Here is a 27,243-nt window from a genome sequence, read left to right on the forward strand (position 1 = left end):
TTCATAGTTCGCCATTGTGAGATTTGAACTCTTGATCTTGGGGTTACAAGCCCAGTACCATAACCACTTGGCTGGAAGAGGTAACTCTTTCGAGTACAAACCCATTTCCATCTGTTTCAGATGAAGTTACATTGTTTCATAGTTTGCCATTGTGAGATTTGACCTCTTGATCTTGGGGCTACAAACCCAGTACCATAACCACTTGGCTATTTAGGCCAAGCCTTGGCTGGAAGAGGTAACTCTTTCGAGTACAAACACGTTTCTATCTGTTCCTATTCAGATGAATTTACATTGTTTCATAGTTTGCCATTGTGAGATTTGAACTCTTGCTCTTGGGGTTACAAACCCAGTACCATAACCACTTGGCTATTTAAGCCAAGCCAAACTTTAATTTAGATGTAACTCTTTCGAGTACAAACCCGTTTCCATCTGTTTCAGATGAAGTTACATTGTTTCATAGTTTGCCATTGTGAGATTTGAACTCTTGATCTTTGGGTTACAAACCCAGTACCATAACCACTTGGCTATTTAGGCCAAGCCCTTAGTTGGAAGAGGTAGTTGCACAGCCTGGGCATGGGTGTTAATCACTTGTATTTAATGTTCACTCTTGTAAATAATCTCCCAAGAATGTCTCCTTGCCTATGGCTCCTTGTTATGATGAGCAGTGTTCATGTCACTGATTTGAAACCTTGGTTCCTGCAGGTGTCTCAGTCTGGGGCCTCTTCCTTGTGCAGTGTGTAACCTTCAGACCAAGCTGGTGGTCCAACTTCACACTGACTGGACACATTTGTGATGCCTGCATCTCAATGGTGCTTGTCATTGCTGCCAGAATGTCATGGGCAGGCGTAACAGAGTTCCATCATTCTCCCTGTGTGCTCCCACTGAGTGGGGCTGGCCCCTCATCTCTTCAGAGTCTGTGACCGGTGATGCTGTGCTCCTGAAGGTCTCAAGTGCTGAAGGCTGATAAAGGATCAGGTGCATTTAAAGTTCATGGCTGCACCTCCATGATATGACCCTGATCATGGAGCGCAAGGGAGCTGCCCTCAGCCAGACAGGAGTCAGACATTCACAGAGGCTATGTGAAAGTCTATGGAATGTCCTCACTGCATGTCATCATTATCCTCCTGGAATCTAGTGACTATTAGGATCTCTGCTGTGTCTCCATGACACGAACCTGAGCACTGAGAGTATGTGCGCTGCCATCAGCCACCCAGGAGTCAAATATTCACAGATGCAAGGTGAGGATGTCAGGACTGTCCTTACCGAATCTTGTCATCATTCTCCATGAATCTTGCAGTTATGAGGGCTTCCTGAGCGCACCTGCCTTTTCTGACCAGTGTGATGGCCTCATTGCTGGTATCCTCGCCTTCAAGGACTTCCTCATCATCATTCCTTTTGACATCGTCCTCATCAGAGAATATGTGCAGCTCCTCCATCTCCTCTTCAGCCAGGTCCTGCCCCTGTTGCAGAGCCAGATTGTGGAGCACGCAGCAAGTGATGATGTGTGACACCCTCTGGGAACTGCATTGCAGTGCTCCACCAGACTTATCAAGACACCCGAACCTCATTTCAAAAATACCTAACATTTGCTCCACTAAACTCTGGGTCAGGACATGAGCCTCGTGATACCATCGCTCTACTGCAGTCTGAGGCTGCAGCATGGGCATCATCAGACACGTCCTCTGCGGGTAGCCCTTGTCCCTGAGGAGCCAACTCTGCATCCTCTCAGGATCCTGGAAGATGTCAGAGATCTGAAACTTGCTAAGGATGTAGGAGTCATGGAGGCCCCTGGGAATTGTGCGCAGACCTGCAGGATGCATTTGTAGTGGTCGCAAACCAGCTGAATATTCAGTGAGTTGAAGCCCTTGCAGTTGACGTAGTTGACTGCTTGTTGCCACAGAGTTCTAAACACCACATGAGTACAATTGTTGGCACCCTGCACCTGTGGCAAACCTGAGTTCTATGCAAATCCCAGCGGTCTTGATTCCTGGCTTTCCCGATCCTGGTCAAAATGCACAAAGTTCTATGTTTTTACGAAGATGGCGTCCGTGACCTCCTGGATACATTTTTACAGAAAGGCTTACGAGATCCTGCACAGATCACCTGTGGAGCCCTGGAAGGAGCCATGAGCATAAAAACTGAGCGCCACGGCCACTGGCATTGGATGCCCTCTGTCTCCCCGTGGTGTCACATCCTGCAGCAGGTGGCATATGTGACCAACCAGTTCCCTAGACGTGCAGTTTTCAGTGACACTAGTCCTTGGTCATCTGCAGGAATGAGAGGCGCTGTCTATAGACCCTGGGTCTAGCAAGGCACCTACAAGCAGTGGCTCGCTGTGGATCTTCAACTGCGTGCGCAGCAAGCCCTGCCGCCCCTTCATCTTGAGGGAGGTGCCCCTCCCTTTGCCAAGCCAGGCACCTCCACAGCACTCTTTCTTCTTCTCTGGCTTCTATAAGCCATGAGGCATACCACTAAATCACCAGGTCCCATGATCCTGATGTTGTCCTCCTGCAGGATCAAAGAGAGAGATGTGTGGATTAGCATAAGTGTCCTAAGAACCTCTCTTGGTTAAGTGTGAAGGCCCCTTCACACATGCAGGAGAGTGATGGCCCATGTGTAGTGTGCTCCTTGGCTGTCTGAAACCCCACCCACCTCCGCCTCATTCCACTTGACAGATTGGCAGCAGCTTTGGACATTGGACTGCATGCTGTGCTCTCTCCTCAGGTGCAGGCATTCTCCTAGCCTGCACTTCAAGGCTGTGTTGTTAGCTTGAACCATTATGGATACTGACCCAAACCTTACTAAAGACATTGCAAGGGACTGTGAGCACCTCCACCAGTGACTGCGCCATGGCCACCTTTCGTAAGCAGATAATACAACTTGCCCAGTTGGCCAATTGCTCTGCTGCCCCCTAAAGTGCACATTAATTTGCACTCTGCACCTGAGGGGTGGAAAGCTGTAGTATTTGGTGGAACTTTCATGCTTTTGCGTCGCTTGAGTGGGCAGAAAAGCTTCTGAGGCCTGACTCCAAGCATGTCATTGGAGCTGCAGCTGAATGGTTTCAGCTGCAGAAGAATGCTCACTTTTGACAAGCTTTTCCAAGTCCGTGGCCACTCCCCTCAGACTCTGCCCCCCCCACCCCCACCCCATATGCTTGAATATTTCCTTCATTCTGTGCTGCCTGCCCCCCACCCCCACAGCATGTGCTTGAGTATTTCCTTCAGTCTGTCTGTGCTGCCTTGCCACCCCCACAAGCCTCCCACCCCGGCCTGACCCACACTGGATCCCTTGCCCCAGCACCGCACTGAAAGCCAGCTGGAAAACGTGGCTTGCCTGTGCCCCTAGCAAATGTGTGATGCCTCTTCCTTGATGCCCTATGGGCGATGCTTACGAGCGCTGTGCAAGGTTGTGTGCACTCACCTCTGAGTTCCCTTTAAATTTTAGATTGCCAGGTGCGTGCTTTTCAAAGGCAGTCGTGAAGCATGCTGTTCTGAAGTCACGCCGATGCGGGCGGTAACTTTAATGTGGGGAGATGCTTCTGGCAAGCAGGGATTATAATTAGATGCAAATGTATTAAAATGACGTTCCCGACGTACCGAGGTGGGAAATGCAGCCCGTCAATTCCGGTGGACCGAACGATCGCAAACTGGTTTCACAACAGAGTAAAACTGATTTTTGGCCTTCTCACCATATTGTCCTTTCCCCCACCTGCCATAACACCCGACATCAATGGGGCTGGAGAATTTCGACCAAGGTTTGTATAGCTTAAGGAAAGCAGTTATTTTATAGTATATTTTATTATTTTTTGTATAAAGGATTCAATCCATTCATGTGTGGTTGGTTCCTTGATGTTGAGAAATACAGCAAACCACTATTTTTCAATTCTTTGAATGATCGTTCTTTGTGAAAACAAGATGGCTTGGTCAGACTACAGAACTGTGACTGAAGTGTGCCACAGACATATGGCAAAACATAAAACGTGGACCAGAATGCAAAAGCAAAATGCAAAATCTCATGAGAATATTCAAGCTGAAATTGAAAGTGTTTATTACGGGCATTTGATCAGAAGGTGAGGCTAATGTGAACTGAGTCAGGAAAGACATCTGGGATCCTCAAAGAAAGAGTAATAGAAGTAAGAGCACAAATAATCAATATTGGTATTCAGAAATACAAATGGACTAGAAAAGAAACTAACAGTAACGTTAACAGAGTAGTACACAAAGGGATTATGGCCGGAATTTTATGGCTCCATTGAGGTGGGGATGGGACCATATAATGAGCGGAGCTATTCTAAACTCTATTGACTTCTGCGGCTCCAGAACATCCTGCTGATGTAAAATTCTGCTCTATGTCTCTACAGTGATATCAAAACATGTATATAATGCTTGTTACAAAAGATTCGTAACTGCCGTATAGTGTAGAGAAATGTGAACAGTGGTCATGCAGTATCATACATTTCCCCAAAATAAATCTGGATGTTAGTCATAATTTGGAATGCAGCAGTTCAAGAGGGCAGCATACACCCACCTTCTCAAGGGCAGTTAGGGTTGGGTAATAAATGCTGGCCGAGCCAGCAACGCCCACATCTCCTGAATGAATAAAAAAACTTGCTCACCTTGCTTTAAGTATAGACCAAATATACAAATATAGAATCACTGAATCCTCATCATACCAGCTCCAGTAAACAGCTTGTACTGATTCTTGATGTGACAGGGGAAGGGCTACTTAATGCTTACTGAGTACCATGTAATTTACTCAGAGGTGGTACAATACAAAACATCCTAGACAAAAAAAATTGATGTTACATGAGAGCTTCTCCAGCCATGAAATACTTAATGAAGTTTTTAGTGCCATTGGTTCACAGTTTTCAAGTACTGTGTTCAGATACCTTGCCAGTAAATGCAATGTCATTTACACAACTTCAATTTTTAATTAGGCACATTTGGAGGAACTCATGAGATAGGCCAAACTGACAGTAAAAGATTTCATGAAATTGTGCAACAGCAGGAATGATTTGAATTTGAATTTTTAAATTTGACGTTTTAACCTATTAGAAAGCACAACTCCTTTATAGGAATAAGAATAAGAACCGATCTACCAATCATGACAGAATTACTGATAATTAATATTTGCTAAGATACAGAAAGGAGCAACAAACAAAAGTTTCACTTTGGTAATTACTCATGTAGTTTTTCCAGGACTGAAATCAGGTGATAAAGTGTATCTTGGAAATTCTACCACAATTACATAGGTACGCAATAATACATCTGTCTAGATGTCTGTCATGGGGAAGTTATTAGAATCAATCATTAAGGAGGTTATAGCTGGACACTTAGATGAGCCCAAGGCAAGCGGGAAGAGACAGCATGGTTTTGTGAAAGGAAAATAATGTTTAACCAATTTATTGAAGTTTTTGAAGGAGTAACATGTGCAGTGGATAAAGGGGAGCCTATAGATGTACAGTGCTTGGATTTCCAGAAGGCATTTGATAAGTTGCTACATCAAAGATTATTACGGAAAATAAAAGCGCATGGTGTAGGGGGTAACATATTAGCATGGATAGGAGATTGGCTGGCTGACAGAAAGCAGAGAATATGCATAAATGGGTCTTTTTCTGATTGGCAAGTTGTGATGAGTGGAATCCCACAGAGGTCTGTACTGGGGCCTCAACTTTTTACGATTCATATCAATGACTTAGATGAGGGGAGTGAAGACATGGTAACTAAATTTGCAGATGACACGAAGATAGGTAGGAAAGTATGTTGTGAAGAGGACATGAGGTTGCAGATGGATAGGTTGAGTGAGTGGGCAAAGATCTGGCAAATAGAGTTCATTGTGGGAAAATGTGAAGTTGTTCACTTTGGCAGGGAAAACAAAAAAGCAGAGTAATATGTAAATGGGGGACATCTGTATAATTCGGAGGTGCAGAGGAATCTAGGGCCTGAATCTTCTGGTCGGTGTGTGGGGTGGGCCCCACTTGCAGATGCATGAAATGATGCATGGTGACTTTGGACATGTGCCCCGACATCACCGCGCGTCATTCAGGTCTTCAGTTCAGTGGGCGCGCATCAGAGTTGGTTGCGTGCCCACCGAACTGTCAAAGTCCTATTAGGGCCATTTAAATACCAATTAAAAGGATTAACAGAGCTGCCTGTCCAACCTTAAGATTGGTGGGCAGGCGAAGAGCCCAAGTGGCCTTCGCATTTATCATGAAACCTCATCCACGGGTGGGATGAGGTTTCATGAAGGAATTATAAATCAGATAAATTTTTAAATTATAATTCATTGGCATGTCCCAGCTCATGTGAGGGGACATGCCTGAAAATTTTTTTTCTTTTTATTTAAATTTTTCATAATGAAATTAAACTCCCTGAGGCAGCTCCACGTCTCAGGGAGAGCCTCCTCCCCCAGCCAACACACAATTCTCCCCTAGGTGTTCTAGTACATGAGTCACAAACAGTTAGTATGCAGATACAGCAAGTAATTAAGAAGGCTAATGGAATGCTATCCTTTATCCTGAGAGGAATTGAACATAAAAATAAGGATGTTATGCTTCAATTATACAGGGCATTGGTGAGACTGCACCTCGAATACTGTGTGCAGTTTTGGTCTTCTTATTTAAGGAAGGATGTAAATGCATTGGAGGCGGTTCAAAGGAGGTTTACTAGATTGATACCTGGAGGATTCCACTCATCACATCTTGCCAGTCAAAAAAAGACCCATTTATGCATATTCTCTGCTTTCTGCCACAGCCAATCTCCTATCCATGCTAATATGTTACCCCCTACACCATGCGCTTTTATTTTCCGTAATAATCTTTGATGTAGCACCTTATCAAATGCCTTCTGGAAATCCAAGCACAATACATCTATTTTATGAGGAAAGGTTGGACAGACTGGGCTTGTTTCCACTGGAGTTTAGAAGCGTGAGGGGCGATTTGATTGAAGTATACAAGACTCTGAATGGCCTTGAGAAGGTAGATGTTGAAAGGATGTTTCCTCTTGTGCGTGAGTCCAGACCTAGGGGGCACTGTTTTAAAACTAGATGTCGCCCTTTTAGGACAGAGATTAAGAGAATTTTTTTCTCTCAGAGGGTTGTGCGACTTTGGAACTCCCTGCCTCAGAAGGTGGTGGAGACAGGGTCAATGAATATTTTTAAGGCAGAGGTAGATAGATTCTTGTTAGGCAAGGGAATCAAAGGCTATCAGGCTTAGATGGGAATGTGGAAACCGAAACAGAAGATCAGCAACCATGATCTTATTGAATGGCGGAGCAGGCGCGAGGGGCCAAAATGGTCTACTCCTGTTACTATTTTTTTGTGTTCTTACGTAATACCAGCAAAGAGCAGTTGCATCCAAGGCACATGTGATGAAAACATAACATTGTACTTTATTTGGCCATTAGAGAAACCAATGAAGAATGAAGTCTTAAATTAGCAATAAGTCTAACTCAACTGTATTATCTTCGTTATGTGATGGATCAGAGACAATAAAAAAAATGTCCATAGCCAACGGAGGTTCTTGGAGTAACATTGCATCATGAGATTAGACATCCTGAAAGACTTATAAAGAATCATATGTTAAAATTCTAAAGTTTCAAAACACAACTAGGTGTATTTCCTTATTAGTTTCAAGAAATAACAATATATTATTTTAGATATTTGTTATATTGATATATATCAATATATTAGAACTTCTCTAAAAATTGATGAAAATGGACAGCACAAGAAACATTTAGTTATAAAAAGTGCAATTCTTTCTTGTTTTCAAGGACGTTGACAGTAATAATATTTTTAAGTAATGACAAGTCAACTTGAGTATAAGAATTGAGACTGTCCCCTAAAACTACTAAATGCCAATGTTGCAATTATAATTAAGTCCAAAATAGACACATTAAACAGTTTACCAGATAGAGATTATATGCTGCCAAAAACTGCTGAATGCAATTTTTTATAACGTTAAGAAATGCAGTTCAATGTTCGATTGTTGTGAAGGTTAAAAAAAATGCAACGTAACAAATCAGTGAGAAGCAGGAGGTTTCATTAAAAAGCTACTGATTTATAAACATTGAAATACATTTGTTGATGAAGCTGTCAATTGTGTTAAAAGACAGCTGCTCAGTTCTGTCAAACACTCAAAAGCCGTTCTTCAAAAAAGGTTTGTTACACCTCATGGTCTTTTTTCCCTATTTCTAAAATTGTTATATTCTTATTCCATTCCAAGAAAGCCCTTAAACAGATGTAATGGTATTGGAATTGAACTGTTGCTTTTTAATACATTGTTTGTTTTGTACATTCTGTGGATATATATTGTGTATCCTCCTTCACCTTTCCCCAATCCCAATCCAGAATGGAATCACTCCACTACACGTAGCTTCTAAACGAGGAAATACCAACATGGTGAAACTGCTTCTGGATCGAGGAGCTCAGATAGATGCTAAGACGAGGGTGAGTTTTTGTTACTTAATGCAGCACTGCTTCCCCTTAATACATCATGCTCGTCAAGTTAGTACACTGTGTTGTAGTCTATACTGAGAGTTTGGGAAGAGGTGTGTCTTTTCAACATAAGAGCAGATTCACTGGAGCTAGGTTTGAGAGCGTGCATTTACAGGTCAGTGCATTTTCATATTGACCAACTGAATGTGTTGTCAAGCATACTGCACATAGTGAAAAAATGCTGATAAAAAGAATGAAAATTAGTTTAAAGCTGCATATCATTGCTTTAAAGACTCTTCAAAGTCTGCTTTAGCAAATGAGTCTTTCTGAAAAAGCCCTCGCATAAAAAAATTAGGAGAATATTAAGCTGAAAAGCATTTAAATATAATGCACAATGTTTGAATTATTCTTCCAATATGTCAATGAATTTTAAAGAACACTTGGTGCTAGAAATTGGTATGCGCCACATCTGATATCTAGGTGTAAAATGAAGGATGGAAGGAGCAATTTTGGACAGAGGTATATCCAGTCCTGCTGGAAGTTTGTCTGATTTGGCAGTCAATGAACTCAGAGTGCCTGAACTGCCCACTTAAAATGGGCATTAAGTACTTGATTATGCTAATTAGAGGCCTAGCTATTTCAGGACACTCCTGCTAAATTGTACATAAACTGAATAGCTTCTCCTGGTTTATGCATTCTGTACTTAAAAGGCCTGCTGGAGGCCACTGAAGGAGACCTACTTTTTCATTATGTTCTTACCTGAATGTGGATCCAGGAAAAGCAGAAGTGAAACTGGCCCCCAAATTGGTCACCAAGATAAAAGCAAAAAACTGCGGATGCTGGAAATCCAAAAAAAAAGTAAAAATACCTGGAAAAACTCAGCAGGTCTGACAGCATCTGCAGAGAGGAACACAGTTAATGTTTCAAGTCCATATGACTCTTTAGCAGAACTAAGGAAAAATAGAGAAGAGCAATACTTCTTAAAGGTAGGCATTCCTTGAAAAGAAATGGCAGTCAATTAAACTAGAAACATTAACTGTGTTCCTCTCCACAGATGCTGTCAGACCTGCTGAGTTTTTCCAGGTATTTTTATTTTTGTTTTGGATTTCCAGCATCAGCAGTATTTTGCTCTTATCTTAGTGTTTAATGCTGCATCGGTTGCCTGATCACCATCCTCATCATTAACTTTATTCTGACAGAGTGATCAATTACCTGTTGTGGAACCCCCTGATTTTATTTCCATTGAATACAAGCAAATTACTTCCTTCATATCAGAAGTAACTTATTTTGCTTGTTACGTCAGCACAGCAAATGAATTAGAGCTTGCAGCCTCTTAAAATGAAGCCTTTGTTTGAAAATAACCTTTGTAAAATTATAATAGTGACACTGTAGTTACTTAATTATAATTTTATCAGAATTAGAAAATAAACAAACAACCTTGTGATGTGAAGGCACTTTCCTTATATTATCAGCTTGATTTGTTTTTAGTACTCGAGTATTCATTTTCCATCTATCTGTACGTTAGGGTTATTTTAACTTGATGTCTGGTTTACTTATATCCTTCACGTGCGTGTTGCTGAAGTGATTTTCTTTTTACATTACTGGTGTCTCTTTTTCTTGCTTTAACCGCATTCCATTTGTTTGCTATGGCTATGGGTTTGTAGGGTATTGATGAGGTAGGTTTGCTGTTGCATGCCAGTCCTGTGCATTTAAAGGGGAAGTCATCTGGCTCTTCCTCCTCACTTCAAAATTCACACATTTCTCATCTTTGGAGGTGCCAGCTATCATGTGACTCAGGCTAACAATGGAAAAAAAAACGCTCAATGTGAAAACTACAATACAAGCAGCAAGAAAAATGTTTGTCAGCTATCTCTTGATTCATACCCATATCCTAATCTGCACCCATTATAAATATTGGCCAGTCAGTGCATCAGCCTCATTGCTTTCATGTGCTATTAACTATTTGCAATGTGTTCTACAACTGAGAGTACGCAGCAGTACATTAAGATGGTCCAATGGTCATTACTGCTGCTAGATCTTTACATACAGTGAGGTGAGCTGAGAAAACTAGCAGGCAGATAGTACCATAAATCTACAAGTTTCTTACTGGAAGTATTCAAAATGCCCTTAAAAGAAAACTAAAATGTTTTAAACCACTTAGTTCCTGAGAATTTTAGAAATATATATACATATTTAAGGGGTAATTTGAACCTAACCCGCTAGTTAGAAAACCCATAGGGTCAGTTGGAACACTGATTTTATGCTTATCTAATATTCACTTCATTCTCTTCAATGGAGAAGAAACTTAGGTGGGATGTAAAACCAGCATTCCATCCGAACATGTCAGGTTACCCATGTGTGGCTTAGGTCAAAATTGCTCTCATTATTTTCCAAGGGTAATAATGAAGGTCAATCTGTGTAATATCTATTTTTTTGTTAAATTATAAGGAAGATTATTCCAATTAGGTCCAACTTTTTCACCTAGGTAATATTGTGTTGCATTCTATTATCGCATTGGGCCAAAATGAGTAAGTTACAAATATGTTTGCAGTAATAAATTGGAATAAGTTTCCATCAAATTCAAAAATTTCTAACAAGAGGGTCTGGTTCATATTTGATTGCTTCTGTAGGGTTTAAGGTTCTGTTGATAGGAAACTATTTACACTCGAGTATTCAACTTTGTGGAAACCAAGATTGGATTCAGACTGATTAGAAATTTTTGGAGGCACATTGTGAGGAGCAGGGCATTAGATCTAACATTGGATAAAGTAAGGAAATGGTGCAGTAATTGTGTGTCATTTATATGACAATGTTGCATGTTTTTGAACTTGAGTTTATAAGTAATTTACTACTTGATGAAAATCTTCAGTAAGTTTTGAACTTTTTTGAAGGTTTCTCAGCCAAATCTATGGAGAAAAACTGCTTTATAAAATTGGACCATTTTTATAGCGATATTATTTAAGCAGCACCTAAATAGGTTATTGATCACAAAGGTCAGTATAATATTAATTTATTACTACAGGTACCCTTCATTCAGAAACATGTAAATTCTAGCAGTAGTAATGAACTAAAGACCATTTATAAAAATCACAAATGATAATTTGTTATCTTTCAAATCAAGCCTCTTCAGTATTATTTTAGTTGAATGTTTGTTTTTTTGTATGCTGTCTATGTAATTATTTGTTGCTTTCATTGTTATGCCTGTGCCCACAAAGTGCTCACCTTAAGCAGATTATCCCATGGAAGTAGTGCCACTGTTTCCATCACCAAATTATACATAAGCTTTAATTAAATCTTTAATTTAATCTTTAATAACTAATATATCATCAACTTCATCATTTTATGGTTCACCCTGTCATGAATTCCTGCTTTTAACCAATACTAACAATATTATGGTACAGTCTAACATCTTCCTCTTTAAATGTTAACATTCAACATACTCCAGCCTGTGCTGCTGTATTGTTTCAAACAATCCAGGAGCCAGAGAAAGTAAGTTGCCATCCTTCCAGTTGTGCAATTTCGGAAACAAGTTAGTTGCCAATAGGTTCTCTAGTTTAGCACTTTCAGTAAAGACATGTCTCTTCCTAATTTGCCTGCATTGTTGGCATTTCCTTTCAGAAGAACTAAATTATTTATTTGATACATATTAATAGGTAAAATACAATTCAAAGCTATAATAGACTAGAGACCAAGCTAAAAAGTAAAATTATGATCTAAAAGCACATTTAAGCTCTGATAGATTATCATTCTGACTCTCCTCTTTACATTTTGATTGCCAATATATTGAAGCTCCCTTTTCTTCGTATTGATTGGTGGAGCAGGCTCATTGGGCCATATAGTCTACTCCTCCCATTCCTTACGTTCTTATGTTCTTTGAACTGTTCTATTTATTAATCTCATCATTTGAGCCTTCATATTTCTGCCATGTTGTGATTATCCATTGGCAAGGGAGGCAGACAAAATTTGGCAACAAAATTAATGATGCATATTTAAAACTTTGGATGTGAATTTTCTATTTCCAATGCAAGTTCTTGTCCTCGTCACTTAAAATTTTAAGTGGGATTTCATTTTTAAGGAAACAATTGATTTATCACAATAGTTTTTCTGGATTGCAAATTCCTTATGAGAAAAAGTACAGCTTTATCTAGATATCATGCAGTTTGTGTTTTAACTGTGTTGCTCTTTTCCATCAGGATGGTTTGACCCCACTTCACTGTGCAGCAAGGAGCGGACATGATGGAGCTGTAGAAATTCTGCTTGAGAGGGGGGCCCCAATGCTCGCCAGGACAAAGGTAGTTTAGTGCTCACTGTGGCATAGTGTACAACTTAAGAGTATGGCATTTCAGAGTAATGCATAATAAATTCATTATTTATTTCATAAAATTTGGGAGTAACTTCTAATTTCTGCTCTTGTGAGATTGAGGAAAGGAAAGGGAGCTTTGGCTATGATGTACTTCACCTGGGAATGCTTGATGTTAACATTGGGTGCACTGAGAGTCCCTCACCATGTTGTTAATCCCCCATCTTCCCCATACACCGTGCCCAACCCAGCCCCCACCACCACCTGACCTGTCTTGTAAAAGTTAGAATATGATTGTAGAAATCTCTTCATATATTTCTTTATATTTATGCTCGGTGTACGATATGAACATGGGAATGTAGAGAATAGGAGGGTAGCATTGCAGTTCATGTGGCCAGCCCCAAAGTCTCAGAACTATCATAACCCATGCTATGATAGCCATCACCGTGGCTTTTAAAGGAGCAGAACTGCTATTTTGACATTCTTGTGCAAGAAGAGTTCATGCCACAACAAATGCTGTGCTGTATTCTAGTCCAAACCTGCATGTTTCACTAGCTTTATGTTAAAAATGATAAAATAGATTCTTGTTGAATAACAGCACTATGTGAGTTGGAACTAAACAATACAGACTCAGAGCATGGAATGTTCTGGTGCTGCCAGCGGCGGATATCATGGCAGGCAGAAGCAGAAAATTCAGAGCGAGGCCAAAGTCGTATTCCGGCAGGCTAGGATAAATGAGTCAGAATTTTCCGCTTGACAATTTCATGGTGCAGGGGGTGGCAGGTCAGCTTTCCCACTGATCTATGCTGGGAACGCCATTTACATGCGTTAGTATGTCATGAATACCCTTTAAAAACGCAACTTGGCGGAACACGTTCCCCCTCCCAATTATGTGCCACACCAGTGGGAAATTAGAACAGTCTAAATCACGACCAGATACCAGGAGCGTGCAGCTGTCCACCCTTGCTTCACTTGTGACTTTGAGGTGAGTGCAACATCTCTGGTTCCTCAGAGATGCCAGTGTTAGCCCACACTGGAGGAGGTGCTCATGATAGCTGCCTTGGGTGTTGAGCTGGTCTGCTCACCATGGTTGCTGCGCTACTCCGGCTGGACAGAATTGTGTGCTGCGAGTCTCGGGCAGGGCTGCACTCTAACACAGAGAACCAGCACTGGTGGGGGGGTTGGGATCAGGGTTGGGGGTGGTGGTGAGGAGAGGAGATGATAGAGACATGAGGGTGAAGGGGGTTTGGGAAGGTTGGAAGGGGTGAAAATGATGGCAGGCAGAGGGAAGATTGGAGGTGGGACAGCTGGGGCTGAACATGGAACTGTAGAATGCAGACACAGAGGGGGCTGGGTGAATGAAATTAGCATGATGGGAGGGGATGCACACAGGCTCTAGAGTGTGAAAGGGGAGGGTTAGTGTGGCATAAGAGGGAAGGGTTGCACAAGACTCATCATTGAGGTAAAAACAAAAAACTGCGGACGCTGGAAATCCAAAACAAAAGCAAAAATAGCTGGAAAAACTCAGCAGGTCTGGCAGCATCGGCGGAGAAAAACAAAGTTGATGTTTCGAGTCCTCATGACCCTTCAACAGAACCTCATCATTGAGGTGCTGGAGAGCTAAGTGAAAAACAGTCATTGTCCCTAGAATGATGCCAAGAGGTCAGGGTGGAGGATTAAAGGCAATCCTGGGGCTCTGTGGGCCATGCTACAGGGCTACACCTGGCACACACGCTGTGTTCCAGCTCCAGGCAGGGGCAAGGCCTGTGTGCTCAATGGAGTTCAGGCACAGCTTGGTTGCAGGGCGTAGTCATAGTCTCACAGCTGGTGGTGATGGGGGTGTCTGGCTCAGTAGATGGTGGTGTCTGGCTCAGTACTAGGCTGCAGATGGGATGGTCATGGTCAGGGGAGGCACCTGAAACCTGTAAATGGGGAAAATGTAACAAAGGGGCGTACTCAAAACACAACCTTTTAGAGGGGCAGGGCTGAAGTCCAGTTGGGGCATGGGGACATCAACAGTGATGGGTTCAGTGGAGAGGGCAGGAATGTCCACCACAATGACAATGGAATCCAGGATTCCTGGGGGAGGCTGGAGAATCAATAGAGGGAGGTCTACCTACACATCGTGAAGCTCCAGGAAGATGGGGGAACCCGAACTCTGACGGGGAGGGTCGAAGCAGATCTCAAAGTAGAAATTCAGCATAACTATCTTGCGACACAGTTTATAATCAAAACTGGAAAACAATCTGCAAGGGAGGGGGCTGAGGCAGTGTGGGAGGAGCCCAGGGTTGGACTCAGGGGCCCTAACGGGGGCACCCTCACACTGCTTAGAGTAACAATGTGGAAATAGAGTCTGAGCTGATAGAATTCACGAAGAGTTAATTGAGAAGATGCAATTGGAGCCACTGACATTTGGAGTGCTTTAACAGGAAACTGCAGGAGTCACTGGGTTCACAATGAATTGGATCAATTTGAGCTTTAACAGAGAGGAATGAGAGAGTGGAAGATGCAGCCAACCTGACAGGAGCACAGCTGCTGGATATCTGCAAGATGGTCAATGAAAGCCTCTAAGGTGCTTTCTCCAATTGGCATGGCCAACGGGTCAAAGGGCATCCAGTCATTCCAAAAGTGCAGGTAAGGCATAATTAGTATACCAGATCAGACATAGCAGGAGTGCATTAGGTAAGGTTGAATATATCCTGGATGTGCTCAATCCTCTTCCAATCTCTCTGGGATTAAGATGTCAAGGACTTGGGGTGGCATCTTGGTCACCTAGATCTGTGAGGTAGCGCCTCAGCTGGAACACTGGATCAGGGAAAGGCGAGTAGCACAGATGCAGCTCTAGGCCATGACTGGCTTTCTGGTAGTGATCGGAAGATCCACTGTAGTTGCCCATTACTTGTTAATCTGTTGGATCTATCTGTCCACAGGGAGAAAGAGTGAATAATGGAGCCTACCCTCAATCTGCCTTCTTGATGGCAGTGGTCCAATTGAGGAGCAGAAAAAGAGCCCAGTGCCGCCTGGCACAGCTTTGAGAAGAGGCCTGGCCTGAGATCCATGGTCTGGGGAGCCTCAGCAAGACCCGGAGGATGAAGAAGTCAGACCCATCCTGCGGAGGTGACTTGCACGACCAAGGGTCCACGCAAGACCCCGTTCCTATCTGGAGATGAGCGAGAGACAATGCTATGCAAATCTGCGCTTGTCAAGAGATGTGACGGCTCATATCTGCTTCATCCGGTGGGAGGAGCTAATGCTACGTGGGCTGGGAGGACATCCCCTGCCAGTGCCCCTGAAGGTCACCGCTGTACTCATTTCTTTGCCAGTGGGTCCTTCCAGGGATCCACAAGGAACCTATGTGGCATCTTTCAGTCCTCAACACATAACGTGTTAAGGAGGTGATGGATACCCTCTACAGTAAGACTGATCATTATGTAAGGTTCACACTAGGTGAAGCTAGCCAGGTTGCTAGATTCCTTGGTTTCATGGCTTACTCTGGCTTCCCTAGAGTACAGGGTGTGATCAATTGCACACATGTGGCTTTGGGAGCTCCATGGCAGCATCCCCTGATGTTCATTAACAGGAAAGGGATCCACTCCCTAAATGTTCAGATGGTGTGTGACCATCAGAAGCACATCATGCACATTTGTGCCAGGTACCCTGGGAGTTCCCATGGCTCATACATCTTGAGGCACTCCCAGGTGCCTCAGATATTCAAAGGGCCACAGCACTTACAGGGCTTCCTGCTGGGTGATAAGTGGTACTCGCTGAAACGATGACTCATGATACCCGTGTATCATCCTCAAAGTGCCTCGGAGGAAAGATACAGTGCAGTGCATAGTTCGACAAGATCCATCATCATTAGCAGACCACTGGCATCCTGAAGATGCACTTCCAATGCCTGGACCACTCAGGTAGGGCTCTGCAGTACTCTGCACAGCGGGTACCCCGCATCATCAAGGTCTGTTGTGCCCTGCACAACCTGGCACTTAAAAGGAGAGATCACTTGCTAGAGGGAGACATGGAAGCGCTGAGATCTCCTCAGATGATGACCATCTAGAAGGGCAGGAACCTGAAGAGGGCGATGATGAGGAGCTTCAATATGAGATTGGGGTCGAAGCCACAAGATGCAGAAGACGTACCTGTGACACGCTCATAGCCACAAGGTTCCAGAAGGAATAAAGTGCAGGCAAGAATACCCAAGCACATTCCTCCTGTCCCTTGGCAGCATACCAGTGATCTGAAAGGCCTTTACAACCACTAACATTGAGAGCAAAGTCAGCATTGGACCTCCAGCCCTCATGTTCCACCAGGCCCTAATCTTTGGAAAGGTCAGTAGCCAAAGCTGCAGTTAGCCACTCCAGGAAGTGAAGGGCAGCATGCCAGAGTAAAGTCCACATCAGGTGAACGTGATGCAGTCGTCGCCTCCTGAATGAGACACTTCTTGCTGCCACAGAGATGGACACATGGCTGGAGAGACATGGCTACAGGTCTTGTGCTTTGGTATGAACAATGAAGACAGCTATTTGATGATGAGACGAGAGTGATAACCCTCCCATGCAACCAAGCATGCACAGCTTCATGGTGTGTTTTAATGAACATCACTTCGTAACTCAATTTGCAGTCACTTTTAATAAAGAGGTTGGCACATCTCCCTGACATTAGACAAGGGGTGAGTAATTAACATGAGTCAGCTAAACATCACATGAACGTGAGGCTCACAAATAGAGGTGAACACAGAGTGGGAGCTTGGGTCATCCTTGCAATAAGAGGCCACATAGATGCACATGCACGATACATTCAAATGACAAGACCATTGTCATGAACAGCGAATGTATTTACAAAGATGCGTGATATATACAGTGAGTGAACATCTGTACCCAAAAGTGATACCAAGGTTTCTTAATCTTTCTAACCCTACCACTATGTCTTTATGGATAGCCAACATCTGTAGCAGGGGTGGAGGCAGCCTGCTGACTGCTACGTCCTGTTGTCTTTGATGACTTTGGCAGGTGTTCTTTGGAGGGCCGAGGCCTGGAGGGCAGGAGACCCTCCTCCACCTGTGCAGCTGGTGGTGACAAGGTCATAGGCAGAGGGGATTGGGATCGGCTGAACACTCGCAGAGTTACCTGAGTGGATGGCCCCAGGGTGTCCAGCTGCTGGTCCCCCTCCCTGTGGGTGCCCAAGGGCCTCTGTCAAACTTCTTGGTGAGAAGGGGCACCTAGACAGCAGTCGAGTGCCCAGCTCCCCTCTCGCCTAGCCACTGATGTATCCCATCAATGCTTCTAGCAATGGGGTGATGGTCTGAGCGCAAATCTGGCAGGACCTGCTGGACCACAGCAGCCTCTGCCCTTCCTATAAAGGCCTTGAGGTGCTCGCATGTCGGAGCCAAGACATCAGACAGAATGTGGACAGATCCTCCATCCTTCATTCTAGTCTGTTGACTGCATCTTGCAGCTTTGCATGATGTTCTGCTATTTGTCTTTGCATCATGTTTGTGATGGCCGCTTCCAGAGGTTCATCGTCTGACTCAGACTCAGTCGGTGGCTGTTCTCTAGCAGTCTTCCGAGTGCCAGAGACCTGGGCTGTCTCTGCCTCCACCTGCTGCACCCTGTGTGTTCCTCAGAATGAGACTCCAAGCCTAGCTTAGATGTGTGACCCACTAAGGTGTGTGTCTCTGCGCTGGTAGAGGGTGCAGGTTAACGCAGTGTCGGCTTTTCTTCAGATGGATCCTCGCATCCTCCCCTGAGGTGGCCTGGGGGCTGGAGCTTATGTTGCCTGTGCTGGTCAGTCGGGACCTGCTGCTGCCTGTAAGAGAGAGAAGATAGATTTAGTTCATGAACAGGCTGAATACAATATTGCATGTCACTCATTGAGAATGTCAGGATGTGATCAACACATGGAGGGCTCATCACTACTGGCTTCCTGGGAGAGACCGATTTCGCCTTCCCCATAGGGATGATCTCTGTCCTCCCCTGCCATCTCGGCGGCATTCTCCTTGAATTTGGAGAGCTGCTGTATATCAGTGGTGTCTCCTCCAGTCTGGGATCTCTCCCTCTTGTTGTTGGCAAGCTTGGCCTGCATGAAGACAAATGGATGGGATGTCATGAGAAGGGGATGGGCAAAGGTTGGGAAGCATGCATGCCTGCTGTGTGTGCTGATTCCCCCCCCCCCCCCCCTCCCCCCCCACCAACACACACACACACACACACACACACACACACACACACACACACACCCCACACCACCAGTACGAGCTGAAAATGCTGTTTTTGCAGGACGATAGGTGCTGAATAGGTTTTCAATGCTGATATCTCTCCCGCTAATATTGTGTGAGATCCCTGAGCTGTGTGACGCTTTGAGTGCATAATGCCATGATGAGAGCATGAGTTTGGAGTGAGCTGAATATTGACTTACCCTCGCGGTGCGGTTTAGATAATTCACCCACTTCCTGCACTGGATGGCATTTCTCTGGCAGTTGCCTGCGGAGCTGATCTCCTTCATGACCGTCTCCCAGGCTGGTGAGGTGAGGTTTGTGGACCTGCTGGATCCATCTCTGGGAAAAATAACCTCCCAGTGCCAGTGGACATCTTCAGTTAAAGTCTCCAGAGAGCCATGGCTAAACCTTGGTGCACTCTTCTTGTTCCTTGGGGCCATCTCCAGAACTTCCGATCACACAGCTGGGCTGCAGAGAGGAATGTGTGTGTTTGGGTGGTGTTTAAATATGGCGCCTGGAACTTCAGCCCCATGAGGTGATGGCGAGCTGACGAATCAGTGCCCCCCTCCCCCCCATGTGATTCAGTGAGCAGTGAGCCTATACATAATTAATCAGTTTTCAAGCAGAAGATCAGGCATGAGAACCTGACCCACTGATCAGCGGGAAACCCACTGCTAATCCCCCCTGCGACTACGCTTAGTTTCCATAGCGGAAAATTCCACTCATGATGTCCAAGCTTCAGTCCTATTCTAATCCGAGTTAGCTGATTTCAAGTACATGGGCAGAACAGTTGGCTTCAGCATCTTGGAAACAGAGCAGGGAATTAAATCAAGTAAGCTTCTTGTTTTTGATTGATCCCTGCTGGAAAATATCTGTATGCAGATGTCACATGACATGATAATAGACCAAACTTTGGAGGTAGCAATGCTATTCCTTTGAAAGGCAATATGTCATATATTTAGACAGATACACCGACAGTAGATAATTAAGCTAGCAATGTCTGACTAAATTGTTACAACTTTCTAGCCTTTACAGTCTTGCGGGATGCAGGGCTCAGCAAATTGAGAGATTTCACTAATGGTTGTATAGCCTGGCACTGCTTAATAATTAAGGCCATAAACGAGAGAAGGGTCGATTTGCACTTAGGGACTAGTCAACTTTCTATTGGTCAAAATTAACCCCAGCTGCTTGCCAGTATAAATCAACACCCACAGAAGAGATTGGGAGATTTTGTTTTAAATCATAAAAATGATTTCTCCCAACAGATTCAATCACTTTGTTGTATTGCAGTGCTTCATACCGTATTCTACCTGACGAGTATCAGGAAGTTCTGCAAGATTGATCCGATCTCCCACCGTAACTTTGGCTAAAATCCTCGAGATGCAACTTCCTTCCCATTTCTCCAGAGATTCTGCTATTCTTCTGCCACAGTTGTGGTGGACGATTGGGGAATCTTTGAGTAAATCATACCCCAAGATCTTTATTTTGGTAAAATCAATAAATCAACCGCTGAGTCTGTGAGCTTCATGCAAATGAAGATTTTAATTCTAGCATAAGCTGGGAGAGATGTCACCTGGTTGATTTGCAGGGTCTCTCTCTCTGATACTAAGTCTGTGTAACAAATCTATAGCTTTTAGATATCACATTTCACTCCACTGCTTGGTACAACCTTCAATATTTTAACATATACATCAAATATCCTAACCAACGAACTAGTAATTCATGCTCTGCAGATGTTCCTTTCATCTTAGCTTCAGTCCTTGGAGTTTGTTAGTGTTTTGGGTCTAACAGCACCACCTCTGTCCTCTTATCACCCTAACAGTTGTTTTCTCAGCCTGTGAAGATCATTAAATTTTACAACTTGTATTCTTAGCTAGTTTCCCACAGTACTATCTACACATCCCATCATTCCTACAGCATTGGCTACAATTCCCATCATGCTTAGAGGCTTTAAGGCTATTAAATGTTTTAATATCCACAAATATAAAATAATTTCAGTTATCCCACTTCGATCTTGAAATGACAGCTGTCCCTTAAATTGATAAATGCTTTTCTAAAAACAAATCAGAAATCGCTGTTCCTCCATGAGCGTGTACACCTGCCATAGTAATTTCTGTGAGGGTTCTGCTGATCTACCTCTGTAACTTAAGCAGAAGATTAGCAAAAACCCAGGAGGAACTACAGCTGTTTACTCCCTTTCTTTGGAGTTTCTGCTTCCGCCAAAGGAAATTTTCTCCTAAAGTTATCTAAAATCTACCCCTAGTTTGAGTGAATGATTGATCAATAATAATCTTTGTGTTTATTCTTCCTTTTTGTGTGAACAGAATGGTTTGTCACCCCTCCATATGGCTGCACAGGGAGATCACGTGGAATGTGTCAAGCATCTACTGCAACATAAGGCACCTGTCGATGATGTCACACTTGACTATCTCACTGCTTTGCACGTCGCTGCTCACTGCGGTCACTACAGGGCCACCAAGCTTCTTCTGGACAAGAGAGCCAATCCCAATGCTCGGGCACTGGTAAATACAATTAAAGAAGAAGTTCACTTTATGGTTGTATTGAACTATCAATGATACTGCATAAAAAGGCTGACATTTTATTAATTCAGCTATACCATTGTCCTGATTTATGCTGCGCATAGAGTTATTATGATCAGAAGTTCTAATTATCCGTTCCATACCAGAAATTAAATTACGCAGTATAATGGAAAACTGTGGCACCAAGAAGTGAATGTTGCTTTTGCTGAGTTTTCTTTTGATTTTCTTTACCTATTTTTAGTTCTCCAGAGAACATGTTCCCGGTTTTCGGGGCTCTGTTAAGGCTAATTTATAGATGGACACTAGAAGATGCTGCCAGAGCTACTTGCACTTGATTTTCATCTTGCTGTAAAGGGAAGTGCATTGTTGCCAAATAGCCCCTCTATTTTATTGCATGCACTGTACCAAATTGAGAACTTACTCCACACACAAACTTGGCCTTGCAGCACAGAGTGGAGCACTGACATATGCATCATTACAATAATTTATCAAGCACAAAATTTTGTAATTTTTCCTGCATTTAACACTTCATACATATTTTTATGTTGCAGCCAAAGTTAAGATTCTTTCTGTTGATAATTTTCATGGAAGATGTCAGTGTAACTACAAAGCAGATATTTGCACCAAGTATTTTGCTAAAATTAGCACAACAGGAGGAATGTTGTAGCAAGTGGTATCAACAGTGGCAGGTCTAAGGAGTTTTTGGATTGAGTGCAATGGTACCTCCACTACAGTGACATTTTTTATAGATTACAGAGTTTTCTACATTGCAACAGTGATGACACTTCAAAAGCACTTAATTGGCTGCAAAGCGCTTTAGGGCATTCTGATGTCCTGGAGAGCGCTATATAAATGAGTACATTTTGAAAGAATTTATTATTATCATAGGGACACAATTATGTGACTGGTAAAGAGGAGAAATGAAAGAGTTGCATGAAAATATTTGGACTATTTAACAAGATTATTCAGCAGGTGAACATAAACAATTTGATCGGTCCAGGAACAAAATCTAACCTAAAATCACAGAGCATGCTCAAGAAGAAGTGTTCAGCAAATAACATGGATTTCAGAGTTGCACAATCCTTTCTTAACACATAACTGTTGAAAATCAAAATCACAGAAAAATCAAGCAAGCACTCTGAAGGACGGTAGTCCCTTTTAAAATTAAAGCTGATGGCTTTTGTAAAACCAACATTCATTTATAGCAGGCATCAAGGTTATTGTTCAGAAATCACATAATAGCATGTTAGTGTTACAAAAAAATGTCATCAATATATGTTCTCTATCAAAAGTAAAACAGTGCAGACGCTGGAAATCTGAAATAAAAACTGAAAATGCTGGAAATACTCAGCACATAAGACATCTGTGGAGAGAGAAAAAGCGTTAACGCTAACATCAGTTCTGATAAGAGGTCATTGATGTCAAACTTTGTTTCTTTCTTCATAGAGGCTGCCAGACCTGCTGAGTATTTCCAGCATTCTCTGTTTTCTCACTGTCTGTCATTCTGTTAACGATAAAAGGGCTAGATTGGAAAATCGGCTCCAAACTGACCTTTTTAAAAAAGAAGGCCATTCCTTAGCAATAACGTGCTGCCAGCGGCCTAAACAAGCTGAGGCTGGGCTTCCACCTCTCAGTGTAATGAAGTCCCACCCTCAAGAGCTGTCAACCAATCTGAGTGGTCGGCAGCTCTTGCAATCCCAGCAGCACCAGAAGTCAGTACTGGACACTGCTGGGACTATAAGGAGGCCCCAAGATGAAGAGGACATGGCCACCAGAGAGAGGAAAGTCCGGGGTTTTGGATGGGGAGGGACTTGGGAACCTAGGCAGGAGGCTAAGAGGTTGGGGAGGCAGGTTTCACAGAATCAGAGAATCACACAGTGCAGAAGAGGCCCTTTAGCCCATCGGTTCTGCACTGACACGTGAGAAACACCTGACCTACCTACCTAACCCCATTTACCAGCTCTTGGACCATAGCCTTGAATGTTATGATGTGCCAAGTGCTCATCCAGGTACTTTTTAAAGGATGTGAGGCAACCCGCCTCCACCACACTCTCAGGCAGTGCTTTCCAGACTGTCACCACCTTCTGGGTAAAAAAGCTTTTCCTCACATCCCCCCTAAACCCCCTGCCCCTCACCTTGAACTTATGTCCCCTTGTGACTGATCCTTCAACAGCTGCTCCTTATCCATTCTGTCCATGCCCCTCATAATCTTGTACACCTCGATCAGGTTGCCCCTCAGTCTTCTCTGCTCTAACGAAAACAACCCAAGTCTATCCAACCTCTCTTCATAACTTAAATGTTTCATCCCAGGCAACATCCTGGTGAATCTCCTTTGCACCCCCTCCAGTGCAATCACATCCTTCCTATAATGTGGCGACCAGAACTGCACACAGTACTGCAGCTGTGGCCTCACTAAGGTTGTATACAACTCCAACTTTTGTAATCTATGCCTCGATTGATAAAGGCAAATGTCCCATATGTCTTTTTCACCACCCCACTAACATGCCCCTCCACCTTCAGAGATTTATGGACACACACGCCAAGGTCCCTTTGTTCCTCAGAACTTCCTAGTGTCATGCCGTTCATTGTTTGGAGGAACAAAGGTGTTGGGGGGCCCTGATGTGCATATTGCACCCTCTCGCATGATGTGTCCCCCTTACTCCCAGCCTGTTCAACAAAGCTATTTAAAAAAACAGCCTTCTCATTCTTGCCTGTCTGCCACTGCCTAACATTTGATATCAATGGAGGTAGATTGAGGGCCTTCAATGAGCAATAATTGGCTACTTACAGGCCTCAATAGGCTTATGGGTGACCAGGCTAGTGGGCACCTTATCCCCCCTTGTAGTATTATGGAGGATTTGAAGGTAGGCTGGAAAGTGGTGGGCTAGCCACCCAAAATATTTTGCATTCCGCCTCCAGCTGAAAACACGCTTTGGGGGTTTGTGGGGTGGTGGTGGCGGGGATGGATGTGGGGTTCGTAAAATCCAGCCCTGGATTTACATACAGGATGACTCTGGTTGTAATGGATATTATATTACAAACATTTGAAAAAGAGAAAGGGAAAAGATCATCTGGTCCATCAAACCCACCTTGTTCAGAAATGGTACAGCCACATAGACCACCAACCTGTTCCCTCGTAACACAATCTCCTGAGATAAACAAAAAAAGAGGCTTGGCCTCTTCCTGTTGGCACCTGTAAGTGAGAGAGGAAAGAGCGAGTGACATCACAAGCTTGCTCCAACATGGAGGCACATGGATTCTTACTGAGTGGAGTCAAAGTCCAAGCATTGTGATAATATTTATCTGCTAGACAATATATTTCGTTATGGAGTGATAAATTAAAAAATATATGACAAAGAATTCTGGAAATGAGCATTCTGCTCATGCGTGTGAAAATTTTTATGTTTATTCCACTATTTAACAAAGTTAATCTGGCAGAATTTTTTTGATATCATTTTTATATTACTTTTTAGAATTTTATTTGGTGCATTATTTTATATTAATTTTTCCTGTTGTAACATATTATTTGTTTATGTGCTGTGCATTGTGTTCCTGAGCAATTAACTACTCGATTGTCAAAGCCCCATATGTGAGAAATGGTGATCAGGCTTCAAGTGTCAGTTGAGATAGAGAGTGGTTATCAAGAAACAGCATTAATATGGGAGTCTGTTGATAAGGGGTTAATTAGGGAGACTTTATTTGAGGGTCAGACTTCCTTAGGGAGGGGAATTCAATGCTTATATGCTCTTGAAGTGTCACAAAGGTGATTATATTATTCCATCGGCAGGTCCCAGACCACTCCAAAGGCAAGTAATTTTTAGAAGGCCTTGAAAATAAGACTGCTCACTCTGCTTGTACTTGATACCACATGGAGGATAGCTTTATTGCAGTGTCAACCCTGGTTTCCCAAGAGCAAAAAGAGGTTTGACATATTTCTAAAATGTGGTTGCCCCTGCCTATACATCAATAAATTTCAAATTTACTGGCAAGAATTGGAGGTGGCTGCATGTGTAGAAGCAGTTCTGTGCAGATCTTCCTTGAGGCCCTGATAGTTCAGTGTGGGTCCAGGCAGCATGAACAATGGACTACCTGACTGTAAAGCGATTCTGTATCTATCAGTCTCAAGACACTAGCTTTAGATTAAAAACAAAAAAACTGCGGATGCTGGAAATCCAAAACAAAAACAGAATTACCTGGAAAAACTCAGCAGGTCTGGCAGCATCAGCGGAGAAAAGAGTTGACGTTTCGAGTCCTCATGACCCTTCGACAGAACTTGAGTTCGAGTCCAAGAAAGAGTTGAAATATAAGCTGGTTTAAAGTGTCTGTGTGGGGGGGCGGAGAGATAGAGACAGAGAGGTGGGGGGGGGGTGGTGTGGTTGTAGAGACAAACAAGCAGTGATAGAAGCAGATCATCAAAAGATGTCAACGACAATAGTACAATAGAACACATAGGTGTTAAAGTTAAAGTTGGTGATATTATCTAAACGAATGTGCACTTGAGTGCCCTACCATCCATTCTTATTTAGCACATTCGTTTAGATAATATCACCAACTTTAACTTTAACACCTATGTGTTCTATTGTACTATTGTCGTTGACGTCTTTTGATGATCTGCTTCTATCACTGCTTGTTTGTCCCTACAACCACACCACCCCCCCCACCTCTCTGTCTCTCTATCTCTCCACCCCCCACACACACACTTTAAACCAGCTTATATTTCAACTCTTTCTTGGACTCGAACTCAAGTTCTGTCGAAGGGTCATGAGGACTCGAAACGTCAACTCTTTTCTTCTCCGCCGATGCTGCCAGACTTGCTGAGTTTTTCCAGGTAATTCAGCTTTAGATTAAACACAGCTTTAGATGACAGTCATGGGAACCTGACTGAATTAACATGAGATTTACATGCATGATCTTGGAGTAACAATTTTGTGTGCATGTTTGATGTGAATGCTAACCTGGTTGTTTTTTTTTTGGTACAGAATGGCTTTACTCCACTGCACATTGCATGTAAGAAAAATCGTGTTAAAGTGATGGAACTTCTTGTGAAATACGGGGCCTCAATCCAAGCCATAACAGAGGTAGAAGGAAATTTTAATACCTAGTCACTGCCTCTGTTGCATCAATTTAAAACAAGTAGCAGCCCCTGCAGAGGAGTAAAATGCTATTGCTTTGTTTCACAGTCTGGCCTTACACCAATACATGTGGCTGCCTTCATGGGCCACTTGAATATAGTACTCCTTTTGCTGCAGAATGGAGCGTCTCCGGATGTTTCTAACATTGTGAGTATGGCTAGCCTTAATCAGTAGAAAGTGTGTACAAAAGGTCTGAGCTTGTTTACATTCCTTTATAGTGCAACACTTAAAAATATATTTTTAATATTCCATTGAAAACAATGAGAGCTTGTGGTACTATCTGATAAATAGGTTTGAAATATATTCCTCTGTGCACTCTCGTTGACTAATAACTAGAGTGTGAAAGGGCAGCAAAGGCTTATCTTCACATCACGCAGGTTAGCCTTCTCACTTTCAACAAAGAACCCAAGAATTCACTCACCACTGATTTGCCTTCCAGGCAAAACTAGTTCTGCTTATTTCAGCATAGCAGAATGTTATCTAGAAATATTACCATTTAGAGCAGTGCTATTATTATGGAAAGACTTCACTGTATCTTAAACCCTGAAGCCTTAACCTGGTGTCACACCTCAAAGCACAACACTATAATTTCCCTACAGGTTTTAAAGATTGTAATAGATAAAT

General features: G+C 43.1%; 1 protein-coding gene across 13 annotated transcripts in view; it reads left to right on the forward strand.

The window, feature by feature from the left end:
• The window catches only part of ank2b (ankyrin 2b, neuronal), an 882,930-nt gene that overhangs the window by 617,698 nt on the left and 237,989 nt on the right, over positions 1-27,243 (forward strand). For all 13 annotated transcript variants that reach the window (XM_041195707.1, XM_041195740.1, XM_041195679.1 and 10 more), the window contains 5 exons: positions 8,347-8,445; positions 12,627-12,725; positions 21,272-21,469; positions 26,467-26,565; positions 26,668-26,766. In XM_041195707.1, the coding sequence (XP_041051641.1) occupies positions 8,347-8,445; positions 12,627-12,725; positions 21,272-21,469; positions 26,467-26,565; positions 26,668-26,766 (594 nt within the window). The remainder of the gene's footprint in view (positions 1-8,346; positions 8,446-12,626; positions 12,726-21,271; positions 21,470-26,466; positions 26,566-26,667; positions 26,767-27,243) is intronic.

This window comes from Carcharodon carcharias, chromosome 1 (genome assembly GCF_017639515.1).
Source record: "Carcharodon carcharias isolate sCarCar2 chromosome 1, sCarCar2.pri, whole genome shotgun sequence".
NCBI classification, from domain to species: domain Eukaryota; kingdom Metazoa; phylum Chordata; class Chondrichthyes; order Lamniformes; family Lamnidae; genus Carcharodon; species Carcharodon carcharias.